Source organism: Punica granatum, chromosome 2 (assembly GCF_007655135.1).
Source record: "Punica granatum isolate Tunisia-2019 chromosome 2, ASM765513v2, whole genome shotgun sequence".
Taxonomy (NCBI): domain Eukaryota; kingdom Viridiplantae; phylum Streptophyta; class Magnoliopsida; order Myrtales; family Lythraceae; genus Punica; species Punica granatum.
Window position 1 is genome coordinate 32,366,038 of NC_045128.1, and position 11,284 is coordinate 32,377,321.

The 11,284-nt window shown below is 41.8% G+C and overlaps 1 protein-coding gene, 1 long non-coding RNA gene and 1 pseudogene across 2 annotated transcripts; 2 read left to right on the top strand and 1 right to left on the bottom strand.

Annotated features, from left to right (window-relative positions):
* The first annotated feature begins 3,223 nt into the window (after positions 1-3,223).
* Positions 3,224-5,128, top strand: LOC116194577 (annotated as a pseudogene).
* Positions 5,129-5,230: 102 nt separating this feature from the next.
* LOC116194578 lies at positions 5,231-5,834 on the top strand. Its single transcript, XM_031523428.1, has one exon. The coding sequence runs from the start codon at positions 5,259-5,261 to the stop codon at positions 5,580-5,582; it is 324 nt and encodes a 107-aa protein (XP_031379288.1). The 5' UTR covers positions 5,231-5,258; the 3' UTR covers positions 5,583-5,834.
* An 860-nt stretch (positions 5,835-6,694) lies between these two features.
* Positions 6,695-7,120, bottom strand: LOC116194579. Its single transcript, XR_004154460.1, has 2 exons — positions 6,976-7,120; positions 6,695-6,875 (listed from the first exon to the last, which is right to left on the bottom strand). It is a non-coding gene; the product is annotated as an uncharacterized LOC116194579 (long non-coding RNA).
* Between the last annotated feature and the right edge of the window lie 4,164 nt (positions 7,121-11,284).

Genomic DNA, 11,284 nt, shown 5'->3' on the forward strand with positions numbered 1-11,284 from the left:
TAGTCTTATCAACTTATTCGATAAACGAAGGCATCAGTTTCCTATTAGGACATTGCAATCCAAATAATTCTTTGAATGTAGAAAAATTTCGGGATTCTTAACTCCCAATTTTACCGTGTAAACTCAAGATAATGACTACGACCAAACAGCATAATTCCCACTCTTTCAAGGAACTTATAGCTGCCACAGTTGAGACGAGGACAGCTTGAATGAGTTTTTACTGTTCGTGATTCTCGAGAGTATTTTCAGTTAGCTCTCTTTGGTTGTGCAATTAAGTTCAGGCAACCTTTTCGGCTGTCATGTTTTAACAATCTTCCTTTATGAGACGAAAACCTTCTATACTTATCGCCCCATTTGACAGTAAACTCGAGTTTTTCCTTCAGAGAGAGATGCACACTCCGCTAGATTCTCGTAATTCTGGATTCCTCCGGTAGAGACCCCAGTTCAAAGATGAAGTTTCTGATGGCTCGGGAGTTAAACTATGTTCCATATACATTGTTGACGCGATAACTAGGACAACATGTACTCTTGGGGCTTCTGGGTGTGTCATAGTCCAACTGACTTACCAGCCCTTCCGCCTATCCTACCTCCGGTTCCAATTGATGCTGCTCGCTCTGCCGGAAACTGACTTCCCCATGGAGGACATGATAGTTTTTGAGTGCTAGTTAGCTCCATGCGGGGACTGTTTTACGGTAATCCTTTCCGACTGGTAATCGATGCCACTGCTGTAGTACACTTTAACTCGAGTGGTTGGAAAGAGTTTAACATTCGGAGACTGATGTTATTATGGACGACTACCCCCGTCTACTCGTTTCTTGCCTTTGCTGCCCTACCAATTCTCCGAGGGTTATACATTATATATATATGGAAGGTGCCCAATTTTCGTACATAAGGCGTCCATCATATGGAAGGTGTCCACTTCCCAGATGGTTAGCGGGTCTACGGGAGCTTCTAATTAAACTTTTCGAGCATTCTCTTAACTTGTGGTAAATCGTTTCTTTGAGTGCCCTGTATTAATGAATTTCTGTTTTCTGAATTTTATTCCGTAGATTCGTCTCGTTGAGTCCCATCAATTTCTCTGTCTTTTTAATTACCATGTCCCACGAGGAAGGGCACATACAAACAGGATTCCCGAGGCCTTCTGACGTTCTAACTAGCAAAGAAAACTAATGGAAGATTGGACGAATCAATTGAAGATTGTCAGATACCTAATCTTCAGCCTACCTTGAAATTTTTGTTGAGAGGCAAAACAAACATATCCCACACTGTCCAAAATAACGTAAAAGATCCTGGATTTTACTGGGGATTTTGGTTCCATTACTAAAGAGTTCGAATTCTTAATTTGACGATGGACTTAAGCCAGTATAAGTATGTGAAAATTTAACGATTCTTATATAAACTCTCCCGCTTTTGTGATCGATATGCGAAAATTCTCATTGGCAAGACCATCACTCTGAAGCTGATGGTACTATTGACAGCTTCAAGCATAAACACATCAAGAAAAAAAGGTATTGTATGAGTCAGCAAAACATACATGTCTTTAAATTAATTTTTCAATATTTAATGTAATCGGTTGGTTTGATTAACCAAAAAGAAATTTAGTTAATTTGATAAGTTATGACAAAGATCTCTTGGTCATTAAAATAACTCAAAACTTACTTTATACATCAAGGAATGTGTAGTGCAGTGAAGCACGCTTTCAGTGGTGCAGAAAGTTAGCTAGCTACCTCGACTGAGCAATGGCGGCTGAAGTCGGGGCACCACTGTCCCCTTCCCCTTCTCAGATGTTGATCTGCCTTTCTTTTTTGGAAAAATAATATAAAATATAATTGGGCCTAAAGTTAAAAAAAAATAAAAAGAAAAATTTCGTGCCTTTTGTATATAGAATCTCAAATAATGTAAAATTTTCAAAACTTATCCAACCAAATAAGATTACTTTCATTATATTGTTTCAACACTTAAAATTAAATTGAAACAAATCATACTCATGTTAGATTGTTTAGCTTAAGATGAAGACCATTTCAGCTAATGGCCATCAGACACCTCTAAAGGTTTGTATATATCAATTATATGTTAAATATATGATCTTACTGCTACATTGTGAGGGAGATCGTCCACTAAATGCCGAAAATCCTTTTGGGCGTGTCACAATTTATCTTATTTGCGAAATCGAGATTATAGCCCATCAAAAGTTAAGACGAATTTATTGTTAATCCCAAAAGATAATAAGTAGACTACCACTGTCGCATTCAACTTATTTATTAGCAACCATTTTTCCCTTGACATATTTTTTCCGTCAAAAAATTTGTAAAATTGGAAAAAAATTTTAATTAGTTCATATAAGTTTACTTTGTTTTACCCATCAAAAAGGAAAAAAAAACTTTTGTTTTATTTCTTTTTTTCTCGGTAACTTTTCTTTTGTTTTTGAAGAGAATGGATATTTGAAAACTTCATGCTAAAAGAAAGTATTCAATGGGTGTTATTCATCATTTATTGTTGGTAACTGTTGTTAAATTCCCATTGATAAAATGATAGCCCATGATTTTAGCGGGTTAGCGTGATCTGTACATCGGAATTTATTATTTTACGATTTTTTTTTATCTACGATAAGTAAAAGTTATTGCACTGAATGTTTTTTCTTTAGCTGGGGCAACGTTTTGCGGGAGGATATAAAAGAAGCCGAGTTGGCTCGTTAAACAAAATAGTCGCATTTTGTATGACAATTTGCATTCCATCTTATTGCTCATCTCCGTTTGCACGGGTCGAGCTTGAGGCCCATTTGTCTCGAGTCCATTGTAAGCCCAACAACCTGGTAGTATGCCTTACCTTCTCCATGTGGAAATACAATTTATCGTTAAATCCTAGTCATGCATTAGTTTACAAAATTAGAGAACAAGATTCTGTCAGAATTAGATGTTGTCTATGATTAATTAAGGAAAGGTGTTGCAAACCAAGAGGTCTAGGTTCGATTTAATGGGGCTTCCCATGTCTATTTATTTATTCGTTGTTAAGAGTTTTATTTTATTGTTCTAGGCTAATAAGCCTCTTTTGTAATCGAAAGAAAAAAAGAAAAAAAGAAAAAAAGAGAAGGCGTTGAAGCATGGGAATTTATTGGGTGGCTTAAGAATTATTACGGAAATCTCAATCTCGATGCCGTTCGGCAACCTTAATCGAGACCGAAATGGATATATTATCCTACCAAGTACTAGTCATCAAGTAGAAAAATATTAAAGGCGCACACCAGTCTTGACTAAGCTGCACAGGATAAGATATAGTCTCCACCGATCGGCTTGTCTACTTCCAATCCAGTGTTGGTACCACTGACCAGTCGGCAGTCTGATTTCATTCAACACCGATGTTCCATATGTAAATCTTGTCCAAGAAAGATAGTTTCCGGTCCTGGCCGGGCTCTGTTGCTCCTTCAACTAAACTATAGATCCTGAAGTGTCTGTTTCCGTTTCCATTTCCACGTGCTCGGCCATGGAGAAGAGGAAGGGACGGCGGCTCGTACTCTTTCCGATGCCGCTACAAGGCCACATAAACCCGATACTCCAGCTTGGCCAGATCCTCCACTCAAATTACAGTCATCCACACAAACTTCAACTCCCCAAATGCTGCCAACTATCCCCACTTCACCTTCCACCCAATCCCCGACTGGCTAGACCAGTCGGACCCCGTCACAACGTCGGGCCCCAGCTCTCCCACCTCACCACGATGTGTGAGGGGCCCTTCGAGGACTGCCTGCGAAAGCTGATGTCGGACGAGACTGACGAGCCCATCGGGTGCTTGATCTCGGAAGCATTATTCCACTTCACGCAGGGCGTCTCGGAGAGGCTGAGGATTCCTAGGATTGTGCTGAGGGCTGGCGGGGCCTGCTCTTTCCATGTCTTTGCTGCCTTCCCTTTCCTCAAGGAAAAGGGTTACCTCCCAGTACAAGGTAAATCCACAGTTTTGAATTTTTCTTGTTCCTAGACGATGAAGTTAATTTTCATAGGAAGCTTAAACTTCGCCCTCGTGTTCCAAAGAAGTTGGGGGCTCTAATAATCTTATACCTGAGAGAATCCTAGCCATACATCTTACAAAACCTGTTAATATGAGTTTGAACTTGCTATAAATAGATACACGGATTCATCAGAAAGACAACAAGCCGAATCGATTGATACATTTCTAACTTTTCTACCTTTGAATATTCCTAATATTAGATTCTAAGCTCGAAGATCCAATAACGGAATTGGCGCCACTAAAAGTGAAGGACCTTCCAGTGATCAACACAATTGACCCAGAGAAGCTCTACCAACTGGTTACTATTATGGTCAATTCAGCCAATAACTGTGCCGGGTTGATTTTCAACACGTTCGAAGACCTTGAACAGTCTACCCTTGATAAACTTCGCTACAAATTCCTCGTCCCAATCTTCCCAATCAGACCTTTCCACAAATTCTGTCCGCCATCTTCGAGCAGCTTGATAGCGCACCATGAAACTTGCATCTCTTGGCTTGACAGGCAAGAGCCCGGATCTGTGATCTATGTGAGCTTCGGGAGCATAGCAGCAATAGAACAGCCTGAGTATGAGGAGATTGCTTGGGGCTTAAGAAACAGCGGCCGCCCATTCTTATGGGTGATCAGGCCCAGTTCAGTCGACGGTGTGGACGGACTTAACCCAGGGCTGGAGGAGAGGGGGTGTATCGTGAAGTGGGCCCCGCAAGTGGAGGTCCTGTCTCATCCCTCGGTTGGAGCCTTCTGGACACACTGTGGGTGGAACTCAACCCTGGAGAGCATCTCCGAAGGGGTCCCAATGATTTGCATGCCATGCTTCACGGACCAGAAGGTGAACTCGAGATTTGTGTGTGACGTTTGGCGGGTGGGGGTGGAGTTGGAGAGTAGTAACGGGCTAGAGAGGGGGAAGATCCAGAGAGCTATAAGGAGACTGTTTGACGAGAAGGATGGAGAAGAGATCAGAGACAGGATGCTTCATTTGAAGGAGAAGGCAAGTCTTTGTCTCAAGCAAGGCGGATCTACGTTCCAGTCGATCGGAGGTCTGTCTGATCATATTTTGTCCTTAGAATCGCTAACTTTCAGTGCTCGGGAATCCACAGTTTGATTGTAACTTTCATGGTTTTGCCGATACTGAGGTGTTCAGCTTTGCTTGTGCATTAAGTTGTTAACCCACTCTTACAAATTAAATCATCTCCAAACTTCACATCCCATCCTCCCAAAAAAGACAGAGAAAGAGAAGGGACTGATAGAGGAAGAATGATATGGAGATTGAATTGGTGAAGTGTGAGTGCTGTGGGCTGAAGGAAGAGTGCACCCAAGACTACGTTAGTGAGGTGAAGGCCAAGTTTGATGGGAAATGGCTCTGTGGGTTCTGCTCAGAGGCTGTCAGGGATGAAGTCAGCAGAGGGAAGAAGCCATTTGGGTCAGTCGAAGAGGCTGTCAAGGCTCACATGTCCTGCAGGAAGTACAAATCAAACCCTGCTTTCCGGGTTGCCGACGGCATGAGGCAGATGTTCCGGAGGCGATCCGGCTATCTATCCTCCTCTTCCTCCTCGTCCCCGACCTCGAAGAAGCAAGCACTCTAGGTCCTCCAGCTCGTCCCAAGTGGGCAACGCATCTTCCCTTTCACTCTACTGAACCCCGTCACCGAGTTATCTACGTCTCATCCAGACCTTATGCCAGTGGACTGGCAGGATACCTGTAAAAATATCCACTTAGGCCTACACGGACTCGAGCCCATCAGGCCTACACGGACTCGAGCCCATCTGCAACCCAAAAGCTTAAGCTAATAGGTTACTGGACCCAAGCCTCATATAAGCTTGTGGTTTCTTTCTCAATTTTTCGATGTGGGACAACATATCTCAACACCCGCCCTCACGTGGCAATGTGTGGTCCAATACGTGCCACGTGCCTTAAACACTCGCCCTTAACAACTGACCCGAGCCGGGCATCCTCTTCCGTGCTCGGGCAAGGGGGGACAAATACCAAACTAGTTTCGAGCTCCACACTCGGGCCTAACTAAAGGTGCACCTTTAGCTACCTCGCAACTGGACTGGACCACTCTTGGGCCTGATTAACATGAGGCGCACTATTGGCTACCTCGAAATCGAATCTGGCGTGGTGTGAGCCCACATGAGTGCGCGGAAGTATAATCCTCTCTGATACCATGTAAAAATACCCACTTGGGCCTACACGGACTCGAGCCCATCTGCAACCCAAAAGTTTAAGCTAATAGGTTACTGGACCCAAGCCTCATATAAGCTTGTGGTTTCTTTCTCAATTTTTCGATGTGGGACAACATATCTCAACAATACCGGAACACGCTAATCCGACAATGGCGACCAATGGTTGTGAATAATGAAACTGGGGATCTAGTCGAGATCTTTTTTTCTGCTAGGGTACTAATCGAAGATGCTAATTTGTTTAGCCTCTAATGGGATGGATTGAGGAAGAGTTTGGTTTGGGTTTTTTCTAGTACAGAGGGAATGTTAAGTTCAAACAATGAATGGAGCTGCAAAAGGAATTTCATAGGCTTTGCTTTAAATCTTTCTTCCCAATTCAACATCTTTGCTTCTTCACCTACTTTGTTTCTCTCTCTCTCTCTGTCTGATCTCTAATGGCTTACAAGTTTGGGATTTTCAGACAAATTTCCTTTTCTGTCTTCCAAAATTTTTCATTTCAATGAGAACACGAAATACAACGGTCTTTATTGATGCAAACTAATTTCCGCTACATCAATTTTATTTTTTTATTTTTTTATCACGAAATGCTTCTAATGACTTTTACATCCTTACAATGTAGATAAACCTTGCTCACATAAAACGCAATTTACTAGCTATACCATTCCTCTTAGTTCTCTCTTCCTCTCGATCTTTCACCTGCTATGGAAATGATATAACTTAGATAGCCAAATCATGTACTTTTGTAAAGCTTTCTTTTATGCTGATGTTGTTTTAAGAAGCCTTGCATGGACCTTACCTTTTGTGAAGCTTTCATCCTTCTCTGTGTCCCACTCCAAATGGCACTGTGTTTCGATTAACAGTTCATTTATTCCTTTTCTCCCTTTAGCTGAGAAAATAGATTGCCTTTTTTCTTTTTAAACAATATTTTTCAATTAACGAGTTTTATTATACTCATTTATTCAACTTTTTGTATCTCTTTACTAAACGTATAGGTTTCTCTTATAATATGAAAAAGAGAAAATAGATACCGCATAATGCCATTGGTACATCAAGGAAGAACTAAACCAATGGGTGAGGTGGAAGAGATGCATGCATCTCACTTTTCTTTAGTTCTTTTTATTTTTTAAGATGAAGTGGTAGAAAATCAAAAACACTAGTGCAGGATTTCTTCATTCATTCATTTTCATATATAGACTTACAGGTCAAATATCAACTCCACCTAGAGATAAGCTTTAATTGGGAATCATGACATGGGGCTCCAATGATCGAAACCAAATTGATGAGTCTTTCCACTACAGCCAAAGTCGTCTTATTTGACAAAAGCGTAAGGTTAAGGTGATCATCAATCTTGGGCCTTAATAATTACGGGGGTCGACTTGTAATCATTTAGGTAGGGGCACAATCATTTAAAACAGTATATATTTTGGGCATGTGATGATCTTTACTGGTTAGGGCCTTAGGGGCCTTTCATAATTCATTAAGACGCTGATGACATTAAGTCGTCACGAGATTTTCTAAATACCCTTTGGCATAACTCGGTACGATGAGAGATCGGTGTGCTGAGCATTGTTATAGAAAGTACGTACAACTGACTTCTACGAAAGATCCAAGACGCAAAAAGATTGTTCAACTGGTTGACCATGACGTGTTAAAGGATTTCTGGTTACCCAAGATTTGATGAAAAATCTTTGAGGAGAATGCCCACAGCTAATTTTTAGTCTTGATAATGTCACTGTTCCGTCAATTCGAAGTATATACTCTCGGAGAGCAATGAAAAAAGGTTGGAGTAACAGGGATGCGGCATTTAAAAACTCGATACGTGGCAACTTTTGGTCCCCTGATTGGGACATAAAGTTGATGCTAAAGATCAATGAAACAACATGGCACCTAAGGAAGATGAGTGGCCATTAATGATAAATTCCAACAAACATGCGTATTCTATTGGGCAGGGGTTGGTTTGGTCTAGTTCAGCTCGATTTTTCTAACAGGGTCCATACTGGAACCAAATCACACCTGAGAAAATCGAACAAGATGAACTGGTTCATTGATTTATTTAGATAAATTTTTGAATAAAATGGACCTAATTTAGATTTGAGCCTACCTGCAACTCAAAAACTTAAGTCAATGGGTTACTAAACCTTTGTCTTTTATAAATTTTTCTTTTTTTTTTCTTTCAACTAGTGTGAGATATTTTTTTTTTTGGTAAATGGTGAAACTTCATTGATAACAAAATGAATTTACATCAGAAACCAGTACCATTTACTCTATAAAGAGCAAAAACAGTAAATACCCAAGAGCTACTCTCAAATCAACTAAGTGCAGTATCAAAATGGCGAAACATATGCCTCGCAATGATAGAGTGTACAATTTTGCATGAGAATCGAGAAGAACAGACAACTTTGCTTTCACATTCGAGAAGATCCTTCGTATTATAATTGTTGGAGACGAGACTTGATTCTGGTAGAGCCTGGCGTTCCTCTCCCTCCAGATGCAGTAAATGTAGTGAGTCCAGAGAAATTTAAGACAAATAACATCCAGCTTCTTTCCACGGAGAGAGGAGACCCAGCAAAGTTCCGTATTCCAGTCGACATTGTGTTTGTTCAATCCAACACGGTCTAATAAACTTCTCCAAATCCCTTGGGTGATAGGGCATTCAAAAAAGAGGTGATTTCGGGTCTCCAATTCCAAACTACAGAATTCGCATTCGGGTGCAGTAATCGAGATTCTCCAACTCATAAGCCTATCTTTTGTACTCAATCTATTATGAATACAAAGCCAGCTAATGAAAGAGGATCGAGGGAACTGCCCCTCAAACCAGATTGCGTTCCTCCATTCCATCTTCTGGCTACTGGGACTTAAGCATTTCCACGCACTAGCAACAGAAAATGTCTCGGATTTGTGAGCCGTCCATGTGACCCTATCACGATCAGAGAGTCGAATTGCATTTGCAAGATCACGGAGCAGGCCAGCTTGCAGATCCGAGCTTCTAGGCCAATGCCAGCATCCATCAACCAGAATCGAACTAACTGTTGCGTGCTCCCTAATCGACGGAAAGCACTGGAGCCCCCTGGTGCAATAGTTTATTAAAGAACCGACCGGTAACCACTTGTCTTAATAGAAAGATACATTCGTACCAGGGCCAACACAATAGCGGATATAGGGAGACATCAAAGTCCTCAGCTGCAAAAGTTTTCTCCAGTTCCAAGAACAATCACCAGGTATCCTTAAAGACCAAATAGCGGATATAGTGTGAGATATTTTTGTCCTCTCACACTCCCCAGTTTTCTCCAACAGATATCTAGGATCGTATTTTGTCATTCAATTCCTTCTCAAAGATCGTAAATTTAGGAAAGTGTCTCGGCATCCTTATAGTTCATGGCCATTTTCATCAGGCTTGCTTCTAAAATGTAGTCAACCGTGCTCGCTCACGTCGGTGGCTGGTCCTCATCGACATTATCTAAGGCTGGTCGGGCAACTCTTATTCAATCAGTCCTCTCTGTTCCAACTTATATTATGCATATTATGCAGTTCCCGGACAGCATATGTTAGGGGATGCAGAGACTGTGCAGGGACTTTCTCTGCGGGCATTCATTGGATCGGCATTAGCTGTACTTAGTTAAATGGGATGCCATTTCTCGAGTTAAGTCTCTCAGAGGTTTGGGCTTCTAGAACTTGTCTGATTTTAACACGGTCCTTCTAGGCAAGGTCGGATGGGGCCTGCTTTCCCGACCATCGGAACTCTCGACCATCCAAACACTGGGTCCAGGTCCTCAAACATAAATACTCAGCAAGAGCAGGGAGGATCTCAACTCACTCTCTCAGCAGGATGGAATGAACTTGGCTCTGGAAAGCAATTTCCCAAGCTTGGAATAAAGTTGCACATGGGGCGGGATGGCTGATCAGTGACGGAGCTCGAGTCCATTTTAGAGAAGGCCAATGGATGCGGGGTTGTAGAGCCCTCGCGGATGAAGTGGCTGGGGAGGTCCCAATGGAACTTCGAGGATGGACTTTTAGCACCTCTGTAGCTGACACTGGACAATGAGAATGGTCGAGCTTTTCTCATCTATTGGATCACAACACACTTTTACGAGTTGCTGGTACACGACCACCTCTCCCCTATGACGGTCCTGATTGCTTGTTTTTGGTGTTCTTCCTCAACGGGAAGATACACTGTCAATTACGGTCTCATTTCTAGAATGCTTCTGATCTCCTATGGAAAATTATTTGCAAATGGGATGGTCCACAAGGCATTCCTCTCAATTCTTGTGACCAGTAGCCCATGAGCGTCTTCTCACTAATGAATTGCATGTTCACCGTAACATTGCCTCCTCTTCCCTTTGTTCTCGTTGTCAAGTAGCCAGAGAATCTGTTCTTCATGTAATTAGGGACTGCTCGGCTGTTAGGGGAGTTTGGACGAGGCCTTACAAGCTGCATTCTTCTCCCTTCCTCTTGGCGAGTGGCTTGTTACTAATCTCCAACCGCGATATCATCTTGGTTATTCACTGGGCTATTCCGTCCGGGACCGGATGCTGGCTTCAATTGAGCTGGAGGAATAAGGAGTAATTTCGAGAGGACTTCAGAAGCCCTTACAATTATTGAGGCTTCTCGAATTCTGGAGGTCGGGCGAGGATTTAGAATGCAACCTTGTAAAATTCATCTTCCGATTAAACCAAGAAACGGGAACTTATTAGGTGGATTAAAACAGCTGAGAGTTGGCTCAAGTTGAACACGGATGATGCGACTAGGTGTAAGTTGGATTAATCCAGCTGTGAATTGGCTCGAACTGAACACGGATGGCTCAAGTTGGCCAGATAAAATGGAGAAACTTGGGATTTGAGTTTATAGCACAGAGAGACAATCAGAGGATATTACTTTTCCTCCAAAAAAACTCATGAGGAATAACCTCCGCTCGTCTCTCTTTTGGTAGTGCCGAATCGACTGTTTTCGCATCGCTCTTTCTATAATTTCTTGTCACATTTTTTTTTTTCCATTCCTTTCAACTAACAACCACATCGTGATTCTCTCTAGTTTAAGTTGTCAATTTTGCTTATTGATTATCAAATTATTCTCCAACCGAGTAACCAAGGTCATTTTGGATATATTAT

Bases quoted from the DNA above. Each gene is read 5' to 3' on its own strand.
- LOC116194578 (XM_031523428.1), top strand. From the start codon at position 5,259: ATGGAGATTGAATTGGTGAAGTGTGAGTGCTGTGGGCTGAAGGAAGAG.